Here is a 25,558-nt window from a genome sequence, read left to right as displayed (position 1 = left end):
TATATTGTGTAACAAATTTAAAATATTTATTTTCTAATTTTGAAACAGGTTTTTTATTATTTTTTTGTATATTTTCAAATTCATGAAATTAATTTTTCAATTTAAGAAGTTCAATATATATATATATATATATATATATATATATAAGCATACATATTTAAAAAAAAAGATATAAAAATGTGCTTGTTGGTTAGAAAAATCAGTTCAAAGATTATTTAATGGATTGAAAATCATTTGCATAAAGTATATTTTGGTGCATAGAAGTGATACTTGATTATTTGTGAATAGATCCATCGAAATATCAATTTAAGTAACCATTTGGTGTTTTGAAAATATTCAGTAGAATCTTTCAAAAATTAAAATTCAGTATTTAACTAAAACTATTAATATGCAGATCAATGAACCTCATTAGCTTCAATTTCAGCACATAGTTCGTTAATCTTTATGGGCATGGTTATCATGGCTTGCTTAAGAGCATCAACTTCTTCAGGATTATTGGTTTTAGTCTTGAGCAATTTTTCAAGATTTTCAAATTTGGATGAGATTTTGGCTCCTGAATCTTGAGGAAGTTTTGCAATCATTGTAAGCACTGCAAAAGAAAAAAGAAATAAGAAAAAATATATCTATCAAGATTTATTGCTACAAGTATGAAAAACAAAAATTTGAATGAACATAGTGTATTTGAAAATATAAGTTGATATATATATATATAAAAATAATAAATGAAAAAAATAATAAACCTAAGTCTATGAGTTGTTGTTTTTTTGTCATGAGAAATGTGCGTACTTTCTTGGTGTCAATATTGAAACAACCAAATTGAATTTCATTTGGAACACTACAAAAATAAAGTTAGTTTTGATTTTTTTAAAATTAGCTTGAAGTATCACAATTCAAAAAATTTGTATTAAAAATAGATTGGAATAAATATAAAAATAGAAATTTATTGTATGTTTATATCAAACCATTTATCCAACTGGTCTAAATCTTGTTTATGAATTTGAATTTCGAGTAGCAAGTCTTTTAATCCCGATTTCTTGCTCTCTAATGTAGTCTTATACTCTTTAATACTAAATTGCAATTGTGCTTCATACACACCATACAAGTCCAAATACAATATTGCAGTATTCATTGCTTTTCTAGCAGCTTTCTATAATGACAATGAAAAGGGATTAGTAACAATTAAAATTAATTGAATAAGTAGTTTCGAAAAACTATGTGTATATATATATATATATTTAGAAGACAAGTTTTATGAGCAATAACCTGCACTCTGGTTATCAAAGCTTGAACTAAAGATTCTTTTAACTTAATAGTTGCAATATGCAAAGTTTGGGTCCATTTCAATTTGCTCATCACAAAGAAATGGACTTGTGGAATTGATTTTAATGAATTGATGCAATGCTCAATACAGTTTGTTATCACTTGCTCAATGCTTGGAATGTGGGTGTTGTAATCAAATAGAGTGTTCTCAAGCATCACAATCTCTAATGAAAATAAAGGTGGTTTTTGAATCATCTGCAAAAGAAAAAAGAAAAGAAAAGAAAATTACACACATGTATGTATGTATGTATGTCAACAAAAAAATAAACAATAAATTTAATTAACATTATATATTTAGTTTATTATTATTTTTATAAAAAATAAAAAATAAAAAGAAGAGAAAAGAGATTTCAAGACTTATGACTTAGTAGATGACTTCCAAAATGTTAATCCACAAAATTGTCTCTGAGTTGTGAATCCTTTACTTACATGCGAATAAGTCAACTTTGGCCATTCACAAATCACTTCATTTATTGACTTAATATCGATATGTGCAGAACCTATGTGTTGCTCAACAAAACAAGTATATTTCTGTAGAGCATCTTCCACCAAGTATCGAAGTGAATCCTCCATCATAAGTTGAACCATGGTCAAATACCTCTTCATCTTGCTAGCGTTATAAGCGTCCATGCTTGTTTCTTTCATATTGAACCAACCTTTATCAATTTTTTTGAATGTAACTCTGAATACATTCTTGAGAGTACTTATCCAACTGCTTTCACAAAGTTTGGATTTAAACATATATACTTTTAAGGTTCATCTATATATATATATATATAAATATATATTCTTAGACCTCTATATACCTGTCATTTTAGTGAAGAAGAAAACTTGACACTCTCACCTTTCTTTCAAGTAGGTGGCGCCAGCATCAATCGTTGAAGCTTGCATCTGTTCAAATTCTTCAATTCTTAAACTCTTGGAGTATTGGGTTTGTAAAATTGTGAGGTTTAGAATCTTACTGCATTCGTCTCTTACTTTGACTGTAGCTAGGATCACCTCAGGTCGTGTAAGACAGGAAGTTACGTAAAACTCATTCTCTTTTTCTTCGATTTCGTAACCAGGAATTGATATAGTGCCATTTCTGTACACAAAATACGTCAAAATTCCAGAAAGATTAATCCAACACTGGTTCATTATATATCCTCCTGGTTTCAAATCGAAAGCGCTTGACAGTAAATTTTGCAGGAGTCCATGAGCTATTAGTTTCTTTGGACAAAAAAGGATTGGATATGTTCATTAAGTCACCTATTATATTTACAACTTGGGTCTCAATCAACTTAATCGTTACTTTATTGGAAAGGATTTTCGATACCGCGGAACTCGTGGCTTTGGTATATCTAGAGGAAGTGGTTCAGCGAACTCTATTAGATATTCTTGGGCAGGAGTTTCTTGCCGGTGAAGACTCTCAATAAATACAAGTTCATTCATTATACAGACATAATTTTGAGTAACCTCAGATAGAAGTTGAGATACGTCCTCATTTCGCTCTCTCAAAGCTTTTGTATTGTAAACGTTTTTCTTTATCTTCTTAATTACGTCTTCATCAAGAGGTAGAATGTCGTCAATGGGCATGTTTTTTACGTACATCCCAAACCTCTGCAGACATGGAAAGGTCATGATTGTTCTTCAAAGATTTTCTTGACGCAACAAAAGGATTTCACAAATTCGAAATAGAACTCGACTATTGCAGATTCCTTTTCTGAGACCTTTAACGATACAGAAAACAAAGAATGTAACAAGATAGAATCAAATACCATCTTCACTTTAGCTGCGGCACGGGCTTGTGATGCATGAACAACTCGGTCAGCAAAGAGTAGTGGGTCCTCAGCCGAAAAACACACCTGAATTCTGTGCCATCCTTTTTTCACATGCACGTACTATATAAGTGCCGGATAGGTTAAGATTTCTAAAGCTAAGAGATTGTAAAAGGAATGAAATCGTGAATCATACAATCTGAGAAACAGACCCGCAGCATCATACTAAATGGAATGACCACAACAGTCCACATAGATAATGGAACACGTTCGATAGAAAGATAAACACTAGAAACAACCATCGAAACCTTGGTCCGACGTATTACCTTGGTAACCAAGCAGTCTCTCCACTGTCATCCCATTTCACCAAATAAGTGTTGCTCGGTTCAAGATAATCTAGGACGGTGGCTGGCTTCCACTTTGTTGAGCCATTAGGTTGTGTAAAGCCTGCCTTTGCAGGAATAATGATAGATTTTTCAACCCTGTACCCAAATAAGAAAATTTCCCTAATAGGCTGAGTACATCCAGACACATTCGAAACAAGCAAGAAGTAGAATATATAAGCAAAGGCAGAGACTTGATTGAAAGTAGAAACAACAGAGTATCGTAATGACGTCGAAGAGTAGCCAAGAAGAACTAATTACAAATACTAAACTTTGCCGAATGATCTCATCTTGTGTCAACACATCAAATTTGAAATCAAGAACAACTTATAACAATGAAAGTACAATGCGTTCCAGCAAGTATACCATCCAGATGGATGTCTGGTTTCAAAGAGGATATCGTCAAATAAATATAAAGGTAGCTCTCCGTTCTCTTCACCAAATATCAGTTCATCAGAATCCATTCCTCTCTCCTTAAGTAGCTCCGCAAGATCCAGTAAGGAAAAGTAACGTTTCAACCTGTCCAATGTGTCGAGAAACATCAAGATTTTGTAAGTTAACAAAAGACGATGTAATGAAACATTTCAGTAAAAAGCCTAGAGAAGCTCAACACAATACCAACGACAAACCAAGAGCAAAAGACTGTAAAATCCTAAACAGCAGGTGCAGGCTTTCTACCCTCTTCTTCGAATCTAATTGATTCAAAACCCCCAGTGAAAATCAACATCGACACGGCGCACCTCAGGTAGCCGTTTCCAATCTCACCTCTATTCGTCTCAACAGTGACTGCAAAGTGATCAACACTTGCTACGTCACAAAGATACTGCACACTTTTAGAGTAGAGGAAAACCAACCTTGCAATTTGCTCTTCTCGTGTAAAATTACCTTCTTTTGATTCAAACGGAACCTGAACTGATGGGTTTAAAACGCTGAACTGCAAGAAACAAATGCACCTGTCAATGCCTGGCAATGAATTTGTCAAAGTCGGCACAAAACCTATATTCACTGGGCAAGGAGCACTGTTGAAGAAGTTAATAAGAGAATAGAACCTGTGCTTCATGAGCCATTTTGCAGGATCGATCCAACTCTTCTCAGTCCTTCAGATCCAAGACGTTACAAAGTAGAATATGAGCATAACAGAGACTCGTGAATGAGCACAATTGGCTTGTCAAAGAATCAAAACTCAACTTTTGCAGCATTATCCTTCGGCAGACTTGGTCACCAAATATCTTCCCTTTCTTATTTCATTGATCCGAATTCATGAAATCATTTCTATTAATCAAAAGGTAATGTGGTGACAAATTAAATGCCTGAAAGTCATGACAAACATGGTTGAGGTTCACGGAATGAGGAAAACGAGTCATACACCTGGGAAAAGCTGCCCTAATTTCAAGCACATCTCAATCTCCTCATAAATTCAATTGAACGCAAAGGTTCATATTTGGTGGTAAAAACCCTAATAATCAGTTTCCCTTCGCAACCTGACGGGGAGCTCCTCTTTGCACTAAGTTCATGTGCAGCATAGATCGACAACAAAAACTTGACAACCATGCGCTGTCTTTAGACGTGTGGTATCATGAAATATGGAAGATGATGTTCGTGAATAGCTAAGGACGCACGTGCTACAGAAATCCATGGTATTGTAGTTCAAACGTTCGTTGTTGAAAGTAGCATGTTTGGTACTGCTGTATCTATCAGACGGCAGGATGCCACGTGTTGAAAGATATTACAGTAACAAGCTCGACCAGTCGCAAGGTGAAATAAATACCTCGAAATCCACGATTGTAGAGCAGCTGCTCGCACCTCATACGCTTGATTGGAGCGAAATCATGCACATTTGGTATCATTTGCGCCATATTTTCATCCTTGCACAACTAACAAGTTCAACCATGAGTCACATCATGGCTTGGGGGCTTTCCATGCATTATTGAACCGTTAGAGTCGCTCACATTCCAAATGGAGCCACATGCGAATACAGCTTTCGTCGACCATGGCAGTTGCCTCGCATCAGAAGAAAGAAAACCAGAGATCAACCACGATAACTGATCCGGCCAAGGAAAGGAAAGCTTGGGAGCTCATCAATCCCAAACTTCTACTGAAAAGTTCAGATGCTGGCCAGATTATTAAAAAAACACGAGCTCCAATCCCCCCCCTAATAAACCAATTCCTTCACAGCCACTTCACGCGCGACGCAACATTAGTCCGCCTAAAGGAAAATTCCGATTCCCTTTCCCACGGGATCCAATCGGAAACCGTTGACAACGTAACAGTCGAAAATAAATCAAGATATTTCATCAATCGATAATCAATTCCTCCCCTAGCAGCGCGAAATCTCATCTCCTTACACTAAATCTCCTGGCACCGCGAAATGCCTTCAGATTTTCTCTTAATTATCCTTCACTTCATCAACACAATTGATGCATCGAGACGACTCAAAATGCTTCTTCGACGACGACAACGACGTTGCGGGACATTCCGCTGCTCTCGAATTCGCCACCGCCCGCAAGTGATTGCGCAAACCCTGCCCCTGCAGATTCGAACCACGTCCGTCGATGGCAGCGGCCAAATCCTCTCGTCGGAGGGAGTCCGACCCGCCAAGAGAGGACACTCACCCCGCCAGTTTTTCCTTGGCGGTTCAAATTCGCCCGCCCCCGCCTCCGCCCCCACCCCCGACATGGAATTCAAACCATGACCCCATTTACACACGGAGGATGTATATCATCCACTTTATTCATCCACGTTCATCCTCTTGCCAAGCTTTTTATTATACGGTAACAAAGGCTTTTGTTATTCTGCTTCCAGAGCTCCTCCACTGCCTGTGCTGCGCTTTATTCTTAGATAGCTACCGCCTCGAGTTGAGCGCATGTTGTGAGAAGCGATAGATCGTGAATGCCGGATAGCAGAAGCGATAAGTTAGATCTGTACAAGTAGTATTTTACTTGCAGTAAGGTCAGCACCTAAGTTAGTATGTGCTTGTGGTCTGGCGTGTATACAGGTGGGGAGGTGTTCATGTATCCATCCATTTGTTTATTTCTTTTAGCGTTAGCTTTGGGTTTGGTTTTTCTTCTTCCGGGAGGGAGGTTGAGTTGGGGATAGATGCCGTTTAGGCTTTTTAGATAGTCCAAGGGGAAGTCAACAGTAGGTTCCTGCTTTCAAGGGTGGGTTGTTGTTCGTAGCATTAGTGTGCCTCGGGGTAAGCCATGCCATGGGATAATAGGTACTAAACAGGGTGGTAGTAGCATCCATGCCGCTCCGTTGTACAGCGATGATCTTCCGTCCCCTCTGTTTATTTGCCCCTGCAATCAGCCTCGGACGTCTCGGACCAAGCTACTGGGGCTGAGAGAACGAGTCATTGAACAGATTGGGTACGTGCGCTTCCGTGTTTCATGGTACCGGTAGCGGCTTGAGAGTGAGGACGGTGCAGCTGATGAGAGCGGCTTTCTATACTTTTTATCACCTGTGAACTACGGTACTGTTGTGACTGTCGACACCGACTCGGTCGACACTCTCCTCCAGGGAAAACGCCCCCATCCACTCCCGTAGAAATGTTTCTGGAGCATGAATTAGGGTTTTTGCGCAGTAGGATAATCTTGGGACTTGCGTTGGAATTTTAGCATGTGGGTGCTCGAGAGAGGTGGTGCGATTACCGAAGCAGGGGAAGGTTTGTATTCAATTGGAGGATATCGATTTATGGTTCGGTTGTTGGTGTGTAGGCTTGCAATTGGGTAGGGGATAGGTGAAATATCTGTTTCTACCTGGGGTTCGTGTTGTAGACGCTTATGGGCGCTAGGGTTTGGTCGACTGGGATTGAGGGTTTCGGGTTCCTGGGTGGGTTTGGGGCGTCTCATGGGCGGGGTGTTGTTGTTACTCCTGGACATGGGATGGAAGGATTGGTACCTTGGCAAGAAGAGGTGGAAGGATTCTTACAGAGTGGATGAGTGTACGCTCGGTTGGAGAGGATACATTTCCACGTTCTAGTCTCATATGTTGACCAGCCAGTCGATCTAGTTAGTTGACTTTTCGTGTAAAACTCAATGTACTCACTTGCCAATTACAATAAGCAATGAGCGCATGCTTAGCATCCGGCAGTTGCCTGTCGTTGTTTGTAAGGATAGAGTATTATAAACTTTTAATTCAGGGAATAATTTCCAGCTGGATTATGGGGTATGCATGTTTAGGATGTGGCCTTACGAATGTCATGTTCGACCCTACATCGGAATACCACATTCTTTGAGGTAGTTCAATATATTGGTAACTTGCGCTTTGGATCCATGCAAGGCATTTTAGAGATTCGTTGCGCTAAATTAGCTTGTGCTAGTTGTGTACTGTATCACCTGCCCACCTCAAGTTGTGCCAAGGAAGGTTCAAATGGAGGACTATGTTGTATTTTATCGAAGACAATAGACAACACTGGGACGGTACTGGATACCAGCCTGCAACTATATAGCCAAGCGTAATAAAGAATGTAATGGAAACGTCGTGTTTGTCGTCAAAATAATACTAGCTGTATCAAGACTGGCTTGCTTTCGCTGTACAGACAGGAACTTGGAGCCTCTCTTGCGTTTTTTAATTTTTTAATTTTTTTTTCCTTAACTGTGATTTTGACGACTACGTAAACTTGCATCAGTGTCGTAAATTGGTTCACATTTGAGGTTCCTATAACTATAGGGTAGGTAGATGAATTCCTGTTTTTGTGGAGCTCCTACGAACTGGCTACCTCTTCCCAACTGATTCCAATTATTAAATATTTATTAATTGGAAATTATAAACTCGATTTTGAGATTCATTTTCCCCAATGGATTTTGCAGGTTGTGTATGTGTGGATTCTGCTGAATCCACGTTTGATGTGATGGAGGACATCACATTAGTTTGGAGGAATGATCAATCATCATCAGCTTGGGAAGAGATGCTGGTGCTTGGCGTGGCTACAGGGAAGAGAGTCTAGCAAGGTCGTAAAGTTCATAGTCCACTATCGTTGAGATTGATTTTCACTCAAATCATGTCACAATAATCCTAGGGGTGGCTTATTTGAACGAGATAGAGCTGGAGGTCGCATGTCAGCATTGTTGTTACTGGAGGGACAACTCAGTGATAAGAGGGCCGTAGGATATGGCGGAGAAGGACAAGAAACTGAAGGTGATTCTTAAACTGCCAAAGAAATCAAGCAGCCGTAGCAAGGCGGGGGTCCCTGGTGCACTATCATCACCCGGAGGAATATCTCATAAAATAAATTCCTCGCCAGTCGTAGAGAGTGAGACGCCGTTGAAGCCGAGTTCTAAGTTGTCTGTTCCCAACGCTAATGCTAATAGTCGTGTTGCCACCCCTCCTAAGAAACGCAAGTTCAAGACTTTAGTTGAAGGGGACGCCAAGGATGATCTAGGAGGCGCATGTGGTGTCTCAAGTACTACTGAAATTCTCCCCGTCTTCAAGGCTCCCTTGCCCCCTTTCGCTAAGAAGCCTTCTCATAAGGTAGTCAGTAACAATCCTCTGCTTAATATAGGCTACTTCTATTTTTAGATTGTAATTATTTGTTACTAAACAGATTTCACCCTCACAGAGAACGTTTGAGTTGATGTCACATGAATTTTCACTCCTACATTAGTGTACATCTTACGGTTAAATGTGCTTTTCAGAAAAAAGAGAGGCCGATTAATGGCGCAATTGAAGCTCCTTTTCCAAGTCTAGGTACGGTCGATGCCATTGTCATCTGTATTACTCCTAGTTGTGTACCGTGCCTGCACCCTCTGGTAGGTCGTTCATGTCGAAGTAAAGCATTCATATTTTCTCCCTCTTACGAATATATCCATTATTTCATGGATTGGCCATGCACTAGGTTTTCGTTACGTAATACAGTTGGTCCAGCTGCCTCTAACAGATTCTGGAATGTTTATAGGAAAAGGACAAGGCCCCTCACCAGCGCCTGCTAAGAAGGTGCTTGAAGGTGTGTTAGACAAGCTGAAAAAGTGAGTACAAACACCGTAGAATTGACGCATTTGTTCAATTTTCGTGGGATCTGATTGTCCGCTTCTATTTCGATATCTGTTTTTTATAAACAACTTTTTTTTCAGAGGCCTCCAATATTAAGAATGATCAAGTAGCTTGAAAGGAAATCTGGGTTGATCGGCTTTATATAATGCTTATGCAGAAAAGACACATATGGAGTATTTTCGGAGCCTGTGGATGCAAACTTGGTAAGTTCATCAAATTCCTACTAGAAATGCATGCGGATTGTACCCATGAAGGAGGAAGTATTCATAAGTCATAAATTTTGCATCTGCAAGGCAGCTGTTTACCAAATCCACATGTGGCTTGCTTATTAGAGGTTGCTTGGATCAAAGGGTGACAAATCATAGTGGTGTTTGTGCGGTTTCTTGCGTATTGTAGATTCCTTTAACAAGTTGTCAAGTTTTTATCTCCTTGACTTGTGTATATACTTCAGGTTCCAGATTACTATGATGTCATCAAAGAGCCTATGGACTTCGGCACGATGTACAAGAAGATCTCAAAGGGGCTGTATAACATATTAAGTCTATTTGAGGTAAACTTTACTATTATAGTGTAAGGTATGTAGTTCCTATATTTTAATCTCTCGGTTGTCGGCTTGGTAATCTGACATCAAGGATGATTTTACCAGTTGTGCCTATCAATCTCTGTATGGGACAGCCATTTCTGTAGATGACCTGTATTTCAGCATCCTGTTGCAGGGAGTAATTTGTGTTTTTCTTCTCAACTTTGTGCAGAAAGATATCATGCTCATTTGCAACAATGCTATGCGATACAATGGCCCAGAAACAGTATACTATAAGCAGGTGTGATTTCCTCTCTAGCTGGATTATTGTACGGTTCGACAAATATTATCATGTATTCCTGTGCTTCTCGTATATTTCCTGCATCCTTCTTATTTATCATGAGTATCCGGTGAGTATTGATGAGGAAGATCTCATCCTGATGTATCCAGGCACGCTCAATACAAGATGCTGCCCGTAAGGCATTGGATGTGATAGCTAGTCAAGCTGGGTCTGCTGAAGCTGGAACCGCCAAGCCTGCTGCGCACAAAAAGCAGGCTCATCCATCAAAGAAAACATGGTCCAACACAGCAGCTCCGAAGACAACATTGGAACCTGCGAATTCCGACTTTGCTTCTGGGGCCAGTTTAGCAGCAGAGGGAGAAGCTCAGTCAAATAAACACGATTTCGTCACTTCCAAAAGAGGGACACAGTCGGATAGATCTGGAAGTGTTGCTGGAGAGGAGCCAGGATATGGGGTTCAGTCACAGGCAACTGCCGCCTTTGAGCCAGACGCAGATGTGCAAGATGAACAAGGTGAATCTCTATACTTTAATAGCTCGTAACTTCGTCAACCGGGCGTGTCCTTCTTGCACAGATGTGGAACATGAGCATTTACTGATGTCATAGTAGCTTATCATACTGAAGACTGCGCACTGATTCGAAGCATAAGTATACTGATTTTATTATGACTTTTTGGCGGTTCAGGGGCTCAACAGAAACCAGTAGCTCTTAAGGATGGGCGAAGGCCTTCGTCAACAGAAGAGTATCACAGAAGCACTTACAAGCCACGGAACCTTTCTGCTCATGGAAGAGGACCTACTTTTGCTGGTGTTGGTGGTGAATTGCATCACCTTGTACCAGTAAGTTTGACTACTTTTGACGTTGTAAGGAAAATCTGTGTTAAATTTAAGTGATATGAAGCACTGATAACAAGCTTGAGATGCACTAGAGTGACTATTTTTGTGTGCGAATTGCAGACAGGGTATCAGTCAGAGATGGCGTATGCAAAGAGCTTGTCTCGATTTTCAGCTAAACTGGGACCTGAGGGATGGAAATTCGCAGCTCAAAGATTGCAGAGAGTATTAGCACCCTCTGTACCTTTTGGGCAAGGATGGATAGGTGTGCATGAAGCTCCCCCAGGCACGATTTTCAGAAAGTTTCCTTCGGATGTAAAAGTTACAAATGCAACGAGGACCAATCAAAATTTGAGCTCCACAGCTTCACCTAACCTTCTGGGAGGTCCATCCTCTTCTTACCCTCCAGTTACTTCTGCTTACGTGCCTAGCCCTAAATCATCTCGCCCATTGACGATAAATCCCGCAGCCCAAACTGCAATGGATTCTTTGCCGACTAAGGTTACCAGTGCCATGCTTGTATCAGGAGCAGCAAGTCAAGGAATATTTCCAGGAAAGTTAACAATGGTTGGTAACTTATCTGCAAACATTCCTCGTATATCCACTGGTTGTCATAAGTTGTACTCGACTGCTAGTAGCAAATTTTAAGTTTCTCAAATATCGTACATTGCATTTCTTATTGCCAGTTTTTTGTTGCTATGTTCTGAGATCATGCTTGCTGTTGCAGGAATCAGTTGTTGAGAAACCTTCCCAGCCAGTTTATCAGCTGGAGCGCAGCAGAAGTTGAAGCATGCCGAGTACTAGTGATGGATTGAGTGTATTAACAGGACGGTCTTTGTATATTTCCCGGACTCCTGCAAGTTAATCTTCCGTGCCTATCTCAAGCATGACAATGTTAACTTCAGATTCAGCCAATGGTGGATTGTCAAGGTGGACTGGTTCAATATGACAAGATGCTCCAACATTTGTATATAGTGATACAGGTTGAGCAGCTTCCATCTTAGCAATTATGAACGCTGGGCAGGTTGAGGTGTGGAAGTCAAAAGCGCAAAATCTGGGGTCTCTGCATGCAGATGGTCTTGCGAGTTCAAAGTTGCTGTCAAACGTTCATTATTCTCGAGCTCCATGATTCTCTTGGTGCACGCAACCACATATGTACGAAAGCGTTCCATTTTATAGTATGTAACTTGGTGCAATGATTCGGGTCCCATTAATTATGGACATTATGTTGTTCGCTACTTAGTTACAGCTCGTTTCAGAGCTTGAGCTGAGCCCATTGAAATCATGTGCTTCACAAAAAATTACAGCTGATCAATGTTGATTCCAAATGAACTGTATCTAATTGCGCAAATGTTTTGTTCAAAACTGCCACCAGCTATCAACACATTTAGCTAGCTCAGTACGTTTAAAAAATTAAACTGGCAGCTTCTCAATTCGAAACTGAGAAGACGAATTCTTACGATAAATTTAAGTGTGCGTGGATGGAAATTGGTGTCTTACATTGAGAAGATTATCATGAATAGGTGTCACCCCTGCGACTCTAACGTCACATAGTCTGGGATCTCTCTGAACAATGTTGGCATCCACTTGCGAACGCTTTTTGATAACTGATCAGATGAGTACAGCAACACCAAGTATGTTGGAATCTTGATATCCGTGTAGTTTAGCAATATGATCTGTACCATTCTCTAGCATTAGACTTAATGAACAGTACATTAAATGCTTGTTGAAAATTATGCTGGAGGAATACAAGAAATGAGTCAAAAGTATTTAGGAAACAAGAGATGAGATAAATATATCAAGTACAAATGACTTAAGTCTTGCTTCTATTAAATGTATTAATTAATATTTTCAGGGATCTTTGTCAAATCTTGCAAAAGAACTTTTTCATTCAGTTTGAAATGGTTTAAGTTCATAAATGTTTTTACAAAAGATCTAGAAATTAATGATTTTGATTTTTTCTTGTCTTTTTGAAGCAAACTATAAAAGTAGTGGTGGAGAAAAAATATTACATTTCTTTTAATTTAATTAACATATGTAGGTAATATAAAATCTATAATTATTCTATTTTTTAAATATATCAAAGATGGTATGTAGAATTTTATTTTTAACTTGTGTAAATAAATAAATAAATAAATGAATTAAAAAGAAGTAGTAAAAGTTTTGTCTAAGATAGTCAAGAAATGCTAAAATAGCACCTTTATCAAAATATATCAAAAAAGTACTATTTTAGCATGATATTTGCTTGAGAATGCTCTAGGCATCTAACTGTGGAAGATAGAATAGAAATTGCAACAACAAATTCCTAACTCTAATAGAATACTAATTAAATTCTAATTAGACCATAATAATACTAAGCAAGCTTTAATCAAATTCAAAGAAACCTCAAAGAAATTACAAAGAAATAATAAGAAATCTTAAAGAAATATTTGAATAAACATAAATATATCTCAAATACATCTCAATTCAATCTTAATTTAATCCTAATTAAAATCCTATTGGACTTCATTCAAACTTTAGGCCAAAAACTAATTAAATCTTAAATCCTAAACAAATCCTAATAAAATCCTAAATCTTAAATCAAATTCTAATTAAATCCTAAACTCTAAATCAAATCATATTCAAATCTTAAATCCTAAGTAAACCCTAATCAAACCCTAAATCCTACACCAAATCCTAACTCAAACCCCAACCAAATCCTAACCAAATCCAAAACCCTAAACCAAATACTAACCTTAAACCAAATCCTAAATCCTAAATCAAATCCTAAATCCTAAATCAAATCCTAAATCCTAAATCAAACCCTAATCCTAAATCAAACCATAATCAAATTCTAAACCCTAAATCAAACCCTAACCAAATCCTAGTAATTCCTACAACACATTTAAACTTCAATAACTAATGAATGAACTGTCAATCTTAACTCAAAATTTGCATACTTCTTAACAATTGAGTTGACAACAAGCACAAAAAATTTGAAAAGGTTCAGAACTACCAAATAGACGATAACCTCAAAAACATGCTCGGGTATTAGCCAACCTATCAAGAACAAGAACTCGATGAAAAAACAATCTAGACAAGTGAGCCTTCACTCAAAGAAAGATAACAAAATATAAATAAATAAGTGTGTATATTGAAAGAGAAACTAGAATGGCTATTGCTAAAAGATAAGAAAACTAGGAACCCTTGAAATTAGACTAGAAGCAAGAAAGGAGTTGACAAGAGTGAAGAAGGCTTCATTCTTGTCTCTATATATACTATCTAACTAAGGGCTACGTGGCGATGTTCTATAGGACCTTCAATATGTATTGACTTTGTAGGATACATGCCTTGACTTACAAGGCAAGTTTTTCTACGTGTGGGCTACATGGTTAGCTTGATCTTCAAGCTAACAATATGTGTGGCACATGGCCAACTTGTTGACCACGTTTCTAATCCAAAAAGTCAATTAAAGACACCTATGAAGTCAAAGTAGCATCTATGAAGCTTCTAGGAAGCTTCCATATTAAATACTATAGAATTAACTTACTTTTATTTACTTTTACTTACTTCTACCTATTTATATATATAATTACTAGCTTACATGAGTATGTCCATGACATTATCTCCTCTTCTAGGGACGAGTTCCACGAGGAGCGGTCATCATATGTTGAGGAAATCTATGAAGCGACGAATTATATTCGCCACATACTCTGATCTTTGTTCTCTTCGAAGATGATTGATAGGGCCTCTCAACCATCGGTAGTGTCCCATACCAGGGCGAGAAATCCACCCAATTATTTGATCATTGTTGAGAACTTCATAACTTCCTTTGAATAGAACATTTGGAATACCATCAGGAGTTGTTCCTACCTCTAGCAAAATCACCAAACATTGGGAGTCCCTTCCCAAGTTGTGATACCAAATGCATTGTATCTCGCCATCTATTCGAAGAAGAACATGTCGTTCTTGAAGATCTTCATCTCCATTGCGTCGTCTTGAAGGTTGTGACAATTGTAATGTCTCGGCTGGCAAGTCAGCAAATGAAGGCTCTTGAGTCAAATCCATTGGTTGTTGGTTCTCCATCTTTTGAGCGTCACAACTACAAAGAAGCTACAAATAAGGATTGAAAGTAGAATGTTATCTTGCCTAGATGTTATTTCTTTTATAAAAAAGGTTTTTATCTTGATTTTGATCAATGTCGTTGATAAAAAGCCTCCACTGCCTTTCTTGCATTTGCAAGATTCTTTATTGGCTCCCATGTGCGTTCATTAATATCATATCCGTGCCAATGGACAAGATATTCTAATTTATTTTGACGTCGCCTTGAATCTAAGACTTCTTCTACTTCAAACTCTTCATTATTGTCCACTTCTATAGGAGGAGGTGGAGCTTGTCGTCTTTTTGGTATGTCCACTGTCTTGTATGGTTCAAGAAGAGACACGTGGAATACTGGATGGATTTTCATTGACTCCGGTTGATGTAAACGATATGCGATTGGATTGATTTGTGCAAAAATAGAAAATGGTCCTAACCTTCGATAGTCCAACTTGTCACAAGGATGAGTGGTCTTGATATTGCGACAAAGTAGCCATACCTTATCACCCAAGAGAAATGATGGTTGTTCCTTTCGATGGACATCCGCATTGACCTTTTGTTGTTCTTGAGTCTTTTAACTGTGCCTTCATCGTTGCATGTAGCTCTGATAAATGAATCGCCAAATCTTTCGCAACAGGATTATCAACTTTTGAAAAAGTCAAAAGTATCAAGTCGTGGATGATAACCATAATTAGCAAAGAAAGATGTTTGTTTTGTAGAAGAATGTATCGTGTTATTGTAAGCAAACTCTGCCAATGGCAAAAGAGTTGTCCAATCATCTTGTTGGTAGTTAATGGAACATCTTAAATATTGCTCCAAAACTTGATTAACACGCTCCGTTTGTCCATCAGTTTGAGGATGGAATGTTGAAGATAGTTTTATATCCACTTTTAGAATCTTGAAAAGAGTCCGCCAAAATCTTGATACAAATTAAGTTCCCCTATTCGATATAATATCCTTGGATAATCCATGATAGTGATAGATATTGTCAAGAAAGAGCTTAGTTATTTCTTCACTTGTGATAGATTTTGTACATGGTACAAAATGTGCCATCTTCATAAAACGATCTACTATCACGAATATAGAATCATAAGAACCTGAGATTGGAAGATCCGTGATGAAGTCTATAGAAACAGAAGACCATGGTTGTTCTAGAATGGGTAATGGCTGAAGACGTCCAAAAGATCGATGACGAGGAATTTTTGATCTTGAGCAAACATCACATGATTGTACAAAATCTTTGATTGCCTTCCACATTTGAGGCCACCAAAAATCCCTAGATATCAGCTCCAAAGTCTTATTATATCCAAAATGTCCTGCTGTTGGGAAGTCATGATGAGCTTGAAGAACACATAAACGTGCTTCTTCTTCTGGAACATATAGGCGTCCTTCGAAATAGAGTAGGTTGTTCTTGAATTCAAATTTAGAGGGATCATGAGATTTAGAAGAATTATTCTTGATATCATGAACAAGAGGGTCTGAAGACATACTTAACTGGACTTGCTTAAGAAAAGTTAAATCAACAGTCAATGTTGATTTTATTGCTCGAAGATGAAATTGCTTCGGCTTCAAGAGAACCGTTCTTTGTTGCTCAAAAGCTGCATCTCATTCTTTTGGTGCAAGATAAGAACGTTTAGACAAGGCATCAGACAAACCTTGTTGTTTTCCTGGCTGATAAGTGATGATGAACTAGAATCTTGATAAAGACATGCTCCAACGAGCTTGACGACGATTTAATATGCATGCTGACATAAAATATTCGAGGTTCTTGTGATCCGTATATACGGTGACTGGACTGGAAGCGCCTTCTAGATAATGATGCCATTCTTGAAAAGAATCCACAATTGCAAGAAGTTCTTTGTCGTGGATCTCATAATTGATTTCTGCTGCTGAGAATTTTCTTAAATGAAAGGCTACTGGATGAAGTTTGTCATCTGTTCCCATTTGTGATAAATCCACACCCAGAGCAAAGTTTGATGCATGTGTTTCCATAAAGAATGTTTTCAAAAAATCAACATGATACAAGATTGGTGCATGAACAAATGCTGTCTTCAAAGATTCAAAAGCAACTTTCGCTTCTTCATTCCATTGGAGTTTGTCTTTACAAGTCAAACGTGTAAGTAGAGCTGTAACTCGAGAGAAGTCTTTGATGAAGATCCGATAGTAGTTGGCAAATCTCAAAAAACATTGGACATCTCTTACCGTTTTTGGGATCTTCTAATCTATAATAATTTGAATTTTCTTAGGATCCATCATAAGTCCATCATTTGAAATGATGTAACCTAAGAAATCGACTTGAGTAGTGTGGAATACACACTTTTCTATCTTGGCATAGAGTCCTGCATCTCTTAATTTTTGTAACACACCACGAATATGAAGTTCATGTTCTTCTGGATTCTTAGAATAGATCAAGATGTTGTCTAGATAACAGACCACAAAATCATCCAAAAACTCTCAAAAAACATCATTCATTAGATGTTGAAAAGGTGCTGGTGCATTTATAAGTCCAAAAGGCATGACATTGTATTCAAAATTTCCATACCTAGTTCAAAACACAGTCTTTCATTCATCTCCTTCTTTGATGCATACTAGATTGTATGCTCTCGGAGATCTATTTTTGTATAGATCTTAGCTTGATTCAGCTGATCAAGAAGTCTAGATATTAAAGGTAGTGGATACCTGTTCTTAATGGTAATCTCATTGAGTCCTCAATAATCAACACACATCCACAATGATCTATCTTTTTTCTTCACAAATAGAATTGAAGCTCCTGCCGGAGATTTAAAATGGCGTATGAAATTCTTTACTAGATTTTCTTCAATATACTCCTTAAGTTCAATCAACTCATTTTGTGATAAACTGTAGATAGGTCCGAATGGTGGTTGTGCTCCTTCTTGAAGGTCAATTGAGCAATCATAGGAACGATGTTCCAAGAATGTATCTGCATTCTTTTTTTCAAATACATCTTGAAATTCTTGATATTGGCTTGGAATGTCACTTGAAGTATTTCTACCAGTAGAAACAGGTGTGGCATAAATAATATATGGTGATTCTTTCATAGCAGCATGCAAAAAAGCTTTTACACCTAGAAACACGAGTTTAATTGAATTGGACTTATGACTATCTATTTGATTAACTACACTATTAATTATACTTTTAGAGAAAGTAAGAGTTTGAAAAATCCAATCTATTTGAGGGTTGTATTTTTCTAACCACGATAAACCTAAAATGATTGGATTAGAGGGAGATCTAATGATATTAAATACTACAAAGCTATTATGATCATTGATTATTACTTCTATAGGAAGGATTTCATGAGTAATATCTCCAGAAGATAATCGACGACCATCTATAACTTCTACATGAACAGGTTTAGTTTTCTTTACTAAAGATATGCTATGTCTTTTAGTAAATTCTTCATCTAAAAAATACGTTGAGGCTCCTGAATCTAACAAGGCAGAGACTTTGTAATATTTAGGTCCTAAAATAATATTTAATGTAAAACAAGGAGAGGGCTTTGAGGAGAGAATAGGACCTTTACTAGATGTTGTGCAAGATTCCTGTCGCACGGTCCCTATTGTAACTGGACAAACTTGTTTTCCAACATATTGTCTTCTTTCACAGCCATACTCCTCATTTTGTGATTGCGTCATTTCTTTGGACAATATTGAGCAGTGTGCTTTGGTTCTCTACAATATAAACATAATCCTTCTTGAGGACGACGAGTCTTTTCTTGCTGAGTAAGAGGTTTGAAATGTACTGCATCAATTTGCATATCCTCTACTTCCGAATGTATGTGTTGAAGAGGTGTTGGTGTTGCCATTGAATTATAGTAACGTTGAGGTCGACTTGTACGATTCTCATATCGAAATTCAAAAAGGCGATTGTCATACTTCATAGCAAAGTCAATTGCTTGACTCAATGTTTGAGGATCAGGTAAGTTGAGCATTAATTTTTTTACCTCATATTGTAATCCGTAGAGAAATTGGCTAACAAGTGCAGCATCATCCTACTTGATATCAGTTGCAAGTTGTCAAAATTGTGAAGCATACAACATTACTGATCGATTGCCTTGTTGTAAAATATGGATATTATTGGTTGCAACACAAATTACATCATATTCTCCATATATGGATCGAAACTCTACCAGAAAAGCCTCTAGATTATCCAATATTAGATCTCGTCATTCAAGAAAAGATGAAAACCATGATAGTGCTGAACCTGAAAGAAGCGTACCAATGAATCTAACTTGCGATACTGGAGTTGGATAGCTTTGGAGTTGAAGTTCAATCACAAGTTGCACTTGATTGATAAATCCTCAAAACTTGGATTTGGTGCCATCAAACTTCTCGGGTAGGATAATTCTTGGTTCTTTAACACTGGAAGGGCGGTCCACCATAGGAGAAAGGACATGATTTGGTGCAGATGTTGAAGCAACTCCAACCATTTCTATATCTTCACTTCCTGCCAATCTTGTTGCTCCTTGTGGTGGTAAATTGAGTTGATACATCACAAGCATTAACTCCCTCAATTGCTCTTGCATTTGTGCCATTGCATTCTTTATTTCAACAAGTTCTGCCATGATAACACTTAGAAAAGAGAAGATGTCTAATATCGCTCAAGACAAATAGAAGAGAGGACTTGAGAAAAAAGAAAATACTAAGGACAATATCAGTTTAGAAGAGGGTAATCTGTAACTCCTAATATGCTTATATCTTATCAAGAAAAAGGGGTAATCCACTCTTAATCAAGATTAGACAAAGCTCTGATATTGTAGGTGTACACTTGTCAATATGTCAAGGACAAGAACTTGATGAAAAAACAATTTAGGCAAGTGAGCCTTCACTCAAAGAAAGATAACAAAATATAAATAAATAAATATGTATATTGAAAGAGAAACTAGAATGGCTATTGCCAAAAGACAAGAAAACTAGGGATCCTTGAAACTAGACTAGAAGCAAGAAAGGAGTTGACAAGAATGAAGAAGCCTTCACTCTTGTTTCTATATATACTATCTAACTAGGGACTATGTGGCGACGTTCTATAGGACCTCCAATATGTGTTGACTTTGTAGGACACATGCCTTGACTTACAAGATAAGTTTTTCTACGTGTGGGCCACATAGTTAGCTTGATCTTCAAGCTAACAACATGTGTGGCACATGGCCAACTTGTTGACCACGTTTCTAATCCAAAAAGTCAATTAAAGATACCTATGAAGTCAAAGTAGCATCTATGAAGCTTTTAGAAAGCTTTCATATCAAATACTATAGAATTAATTTACTTTTATCTACTTTTACTTACTTCTACCTATTTGTATATGTAATTACTAGCTTACATGAGTATGTCCTTATTACAGCCTCCTTCTCCAACCTTAATGCCAATCTTCAAGAACCAATATCTCTCCTTTTTTATTATTCAATTGATCTCAAAAATTTTATATACATAGAAAAACAAGTGTATTATCTTTATTTATAAATTTCACTCCAATCCAACTAGTAGATTGAAAGAAATCTTAAAAACCCTCACTAGACCTAAAATTCTATTTTCTAAGACCTTGACCTACTTAAACCTCAATAATCCTCAATTCAACCATTAGATCAAGCTAAAATTTACAATACATATTAAGCACAACTATAGCCATTAATCTATAAAATTCTATCTATAGTCATGTTACAACATAACACCGTTCTCCATACATTTGGAAGTTTATTATCAATATAGCATTGGAAGTTGTAGCACATTGTTCTTGATTATAGTAGTGCCCTCCTCAAGCTCAAATTCACAGTTTCATTTCTCTTTTGCACAATGGCAACATTTATTGTAACACAATGCCCAATACTTGCTCAAGTATTATCTTGCAATTTTTCCAATTGTTAGTGTGGACTTTCGAGTACAAGCCTAGTCTACTATTGGCTAAGAACAGTGGCATTTGCACATGAGAGCAAAAAGTTGTTAATGAGACAGATTATTTGTTGTATTGCTGAGGTGGTTCTTGCTTGTAATTGTCAAGGATAAAGACTCGATGATGGAAAATATACACAAAAAGGCTATCTCGATATAATAAGTCAAAATATAAAAAGTAGGTATATTAAAAGGAAACTAGAATGGCTATTGCCACAAGACAAGAAACTAAAGACTCTTGAACCTGGACTAGAAGCAAGAAAGGAGTTGACAAGAGTGAAGAAGCCTTCACTCTTGTCTCTATATATACTATCTAATTAGGAGCTACGTAGCGACGTTCTATAGGACCTCCAATATGTGTTGACTTTGTAGGACACATGCCTTGACTTACAAAGTAAGTTTTTCTACGTGTGGGCCACATAGTTAGCTTGATCTTCAAGCTAACAACATGTGTGGCACATGGCCAACTTGTTGATCACGTTTCTAATCCAAAAAGTCAATTAAAGACACCTATGAAGTCAAAGCAGCGTCTAGGAAGTTTTTAAGAAGCTTCTATATTAAATATTATAGAATTAACTTACTTTTATCTACTTTTACCTACTTCTACCTATTTCTATATGTAATTATTAGCTTACATGATTATGGCCGTGATATTACCCCCCCTTCTAGAGACGAGTTCCATGAGGAGTGGTCATCATATATTGAGGAAATTTATGATGCGACGAATTGTATTCGCCACATACTCTGATCTCTGTTCTCTTCGAAGATGATTGATAGGGCCTCTCAACTATCGGTAGTGTCCCATACCAGGGCGGGAAGACCACCCAGTTATTTGATCATTGTTGAGGCCTTCGTAACTTCCTTCGAATAGAATATTCGGAACACCATCAGGAGTTGTTCCTACCTCTAATAAAATCACCAAACATCGAGAATCCCTTCCCAAATCGTGATACCAAACGCGTTGTATCTCACCATCTATTCGAAGAAGAACATGTCGTTCTTGAAGATCTTCATCTCGATTGCGTCGTCTTGAAGGTTGTGACAATCGTATTGTCTCGTCCGGCAGGTCAGCAAACGAAGGTTCTTGAGTTGAATCCGCTAGTTGTTGGCTCTCCATCTAATTAGCATCACAAATGCAAAGAAGTTACAAACAAGGATAGGAAATTGAATGTTATCTTGCCTCAATCTTGTCTCTTTTATAAGAGAGATTTTCATCTTGGTTTTGATGGATGTCGTTGATGAAAAACTTTGACTTTAGCTGATGCATTTGCTAGATTCCTGGATGGCTCTCATGTGCGTTCACTAATATCATATCCACGCCAATGAACAAGATATTCCAGCTTATTTCAGCGCCGTCTTGAGTCTAATATCTCTTCCACCTCAAATTCTTCATTATTATCTACTTCTATAGAAGGCGGTGGCATTTGTCTTCTTCCTTGTATATCCACTGTCTTATATGATTCAAGAAGAGACACGTGGAATACAGGATGGATCTTCATTGACTCCGGTAGATGTAACCGATATGCAACTGGGTTGATCTGTTCAGAAACTGAAAAGGGGCCAAGCCTACGATAGTCCAACTTGTCACAAGGTCGAGTAGTCTTGATATTGCGACGAAGTAGCCATACCTTATCACCCACGTTGATTTGTGGTTGCTCCTTACGATATAGATCTGCATTTATTTTTTGTCGTTCTTGAGCTTCCTTCAATTGCGTCTTCATTATTGCATGTAACTTTGACAACCGATTTGCCATATCTTCTGCTGCAGGATTATCAATTTTTGAAAAATCAAAAGTATCAAGTCGTAGATGATAGCCATAATTGGCAAAGAAAGGTGTTTGTTGCATGGAAGAATGTACCGTATTATTATAAGCAAACTCTGCCAATGGCAAAAAGGTTGTCCAATCATCTTGTTGATAGTTGATAGTACACCTTAAATATTGCTCCAAGACTTGGTTTATGCGCTCTGTTTGTCCATCAGTTTGAGGATGGAAAGCCGAAGATAGCTTTATGTCCACTTTTAAAATCTTGAAAAGGGTCCTCCAAAATCTTGACACAAATTGAGTTCCCCTATCTGATATGATATCTTTAGGTAATCAATGATAGCGATAGATATTATCAATGAAAAGCTTAGTTGTTTCTTCACCTGTGATAGATTTTGTACATGGCACAAAATGTGCCATCTTGGTGAAACGATCTACTATCACAAATATAGAATCATAAGATCTTGAGCTTGGAAGATCTGTGATGAAATCCATAGAAACAGAAGACCATGGTTGTTCTGGTATAGGTAATGGCTGAAGAAGTCCGTAAGGTCGATGACGAGGAATTTTTGATCTTGAACAAATATCACATGATTGTACAAAGCCTTTGACTGACTTCCACATTTGTGGCCACCAAAAATCTCTTGATATGAGTTCCAAAGTCTTATTATATCCAAAGTGCCCTACTGCTGGAAAGTCATGACGTGCTTGAAGAACACGTAAACGTGCTTCTCCTTCTGGAACATATAGGCGTCCTTCAAAATATAATAGATTATTCTTGAACTCGAACTTAGAAGGATCATGAGACTTGGAAGAATTATTCTCGATATCATGAACAAGAGGGTCTGAGGACATACTGGACTGGATTTTCTTGAGAAAAGTTGAATCAACAGTCAATGTTGATTTCATTGCTCGGAGATGAAATTGCTCCGGTTTCAAGAGGACCGTTCTTTGTTGCTCAAAAGCTGCATCTCCTTCTTTTGGTGCAAAATAAAAATGTCTAGATAGGGCATCAGACAAACCTTGTTGTTTTCCTGGCCGATAAGTGATAATGAACTCGAATCTTGACAAAGACATACTCCAACGAGCTTGACGACAATTCAACACACGTGCTAACATAAAATACTCGAGGTCCTTGTGATCTGTATACACAGTGACTGGACTAGAAGCGCCTTCTAGATAATGACGCCATTCTTGAAAGGAATCCACGATCGCAAGAAGTTCTTTATCGTGGATCTCATAATTGATCTCGGCTGTTGAGAATTTTCTTGAATGAAAAGCTATCGGATGAAGTTTGTCATCTGTTCCCATTTGTGATAAAATTGCACCCAAGGCAAAATCTGATGCATCTGTTTCCATAAAAAATGCCTTAGAAAAGTCAACACGATATAAGACTGGTGCAGAGACAAACGATGTCTTCAAGGCTTCAAATGCTGCTTCCGCTTCTTGATTCCATTGAAATTTATCTTTACTAGTCAAGCGTGTAAGTGGAGCTGCAACTCGTGAGAAATCTTTGATGAAGATCCGATAGTAATTGGCAAATCCCAAGAAACATTGGACATCTCTTACCGTCCTTGGAATCTTTCAATCCATGATTGTTTGGACTTTCTTAGAATCCATCATGAGACCATCATTTGAAATGATGTATCCTAAAAAGTCAACTTGAGTAGTGTGAAATACACACTTTTCTATCTTGGCGTACAATCCTGCATCTCTAAGTTTTTGTAATACTTGACGAACATGTATTTCATGTTCTTCGACGTTCTTAGAATAGATCAGGATATCGTCTAGATAGCAGACGACAAAATTGTCTAAGAATTCACGAAATACATCATTCATGAGATGTTGAAAAGCAGCTGGTGCATTCGTGAATCCAAAGGGCATGACATTATATTCGAAATGTCCATACCTGGTTCGAAACGCAGTCTTCCATTCATCTCCTTCTTTGATCCGTACTAGATTATATGCTCCTCTTAGATCTATTTTTGTATAGATCTTAGCTTGATTCAACTGGTCAAGGAGCCCTGATATCAAAGGTAATGGATACCTGTTCTTGATTGTGATCTTGTTGAGTCCTCGATAATCAACACACATTCGTAAAGATCCATCTTTTTTCTTTACAAATAGAATTGGAGCTCCTGCTGGAGATTTTGAATGGCGTATGAAATTCTTTGCTAAATTCTCGTCAATATATGTCTTGAGTTCAGCCATCTCATCTTGCGATAAACTGTAAATTGGTCCAAATGGTGGCTGAGTTCCTTCCTTGAGGTCGATTGAACAATCATATCGGCGATGTTCAGGAAGAATATCTACATTTTTTTTCTCAAAAACGTCTTGATACTCCTGATATTGACTTGGAATGCCACTTGAAGTCTTTACGTTTTCAAAAATAGGTGCAGCATAAATAGCAAAAGTTGATCCTTCTTTTGCTACGTGTATAAATGCTTTTGCACCTATCAGTACGGATTTTATTATACTAGACTTATAATTTTTTACTTGGTTGGTAGAACTATTAATAACGCTCTGAGAAAAGTCAAGTTTACGCGAATTCCAATCTATTCGAGGGTTATATTTTTCTAGCCAAGATAAACCTAAAATAACTGGATTGGACGGGGATTTAATTATGTTAAAAGCTATGTAGCTATCATGACCGTCTATTGTTACTTTTATAGGATGAGTTTCATGAGTGACATCTCCAGAAGACAAGGGATGA

The 25,558-nt window shown here is 37.6% G+C and overlaps 2 protein-coding genes across 25 annotated transcripts in view; one reads left to right on the top strand and one right to left on the bottom strand.

The window, feature by feature from the left end:
- Window positions 1-6,110, bottom strand: part of LOC112278417 (uncharacterized) — a 29,935-nt gene extending 23,825 nt beyond the window's left edge. For 6 of the 16 annotated variants that reach the window (XR_012216909.2, XR_016501097.1, XR_016501096.1 and 3 more), the window contains exons 1-13: window positions 5,229-6,108; window positions 4,510-4,770; window positions 4,315-4,394; window positions 3,827-3,979; window positions 3,404-3,559; window positions 3,078-3,171; window positions 2,636-2,919; window positions 2,165-2,404; window positions 1,750-2,032; window positions 1,264-1,515; window positions 963-1,147; window positions 741-835; window positions 405-589 (exon numbers count right to left, since the gene is read on the bottom strand). Coding sequence is in view for 11 of the 16 variants with exons in the window: in XM_073531937.2 (XP_073388038.2) it covers window positions 405-589; window positions 741-835; window positions 963-1,147; window positions 1,264-1,515; window positions 1,750-2,032; window positions 2,165-2,404; window positions 2,636-2,919; window positions 3,078-3,171; window positions 3,404-3,559; window positions 3,827-3,979; window positions 4,315-4,394; window positions 4,510-4,527 (2,025 nt within the window). In the remaining 5 variants the exon portion in view is untranslated. Of the gene's footprint in view, window positions 1-404; window positions 590-740; window positions 940-962; window positions 1,148-1,263; window positions 1,516-1,749; window positions 2,033-2,164; window positions 2,405-2,635; window positions 2,920-3,077; window positions 3,182-3,403; window positions 3,560-3,826; window positions 3,980-4,314; window positions 4,395-4,509 lie in introns of those variants that run through there. The other 10 variants (XM_090247801.1, XM_090247802.1, XM_073531938.2 and 7 more) reach the window with 10 other exon arrangements.
- A 153-nt stretch (window positions 6,111-6,263) lies between these two features.
- On the top strand, window positions 6,264-12,298 carry LOC112278442 (uncharacterized). Of its 9 annotated transcripts, none has more exons than XM_073531988.2 (11): window positions 6,264-6,825; window positions 8,269-8,929; window positions 9,094-9,145; window positions 9,354-9,423; window positions 9,606-9,651; window positions 9,900-9,998; window positions 10,201-10,269; window positions 10,419-10,782; window positions 10,954-11,108; window positions 11,226-11,669; window positions 11,830-12,298. In XM_073531988.2, exons 2-11 carry the CDS (start codon window positions 8,570-8,572, stop codon window positions 11,887-11,889), a joined length of 1,719 nt encoding a protein of 572 aa, XP_073388089.1. In that variant the 5' UTR covers window positions 6,264-6,825; window positions 8,269-8,569; the 3' UTR covers window positions 11,890-12,298. The 9 variants fall into 9 exon arrangements, with proteins under 9 accessions (XP_073388089.1, XP_090103603.1, XP_090103602.1 ...); XM_090247477.1 differs by having other exon boundaries at window positions 11,226-11,673; XM_090247476.1 differs by having other exon boundaries at window positions 6,273-6,455.
- The last annotated feature ends 13,260 nt before the right edge of the window (window positions 12,299-25,558 follow it).

The sequence above is a fragment of the Physcomitrium patens genome, chromosome 25 (genome assembly GCF_059467195.1).
Source record: "Physcomitrium patens ecotype Gransden chromosome 25, ASM5946719v1, whole genome shotgun sequence".
Classification (NCBI taxonomy): Eukaryota; Viridiplantae; Streptophyta; class Bryopsida; order Funariales; family Funariaceae; genus Physcomitrium; species Physcomitrium patens.
This window is presented reverse-complemented; position numbering and strand designations above follow the sequence as displayed.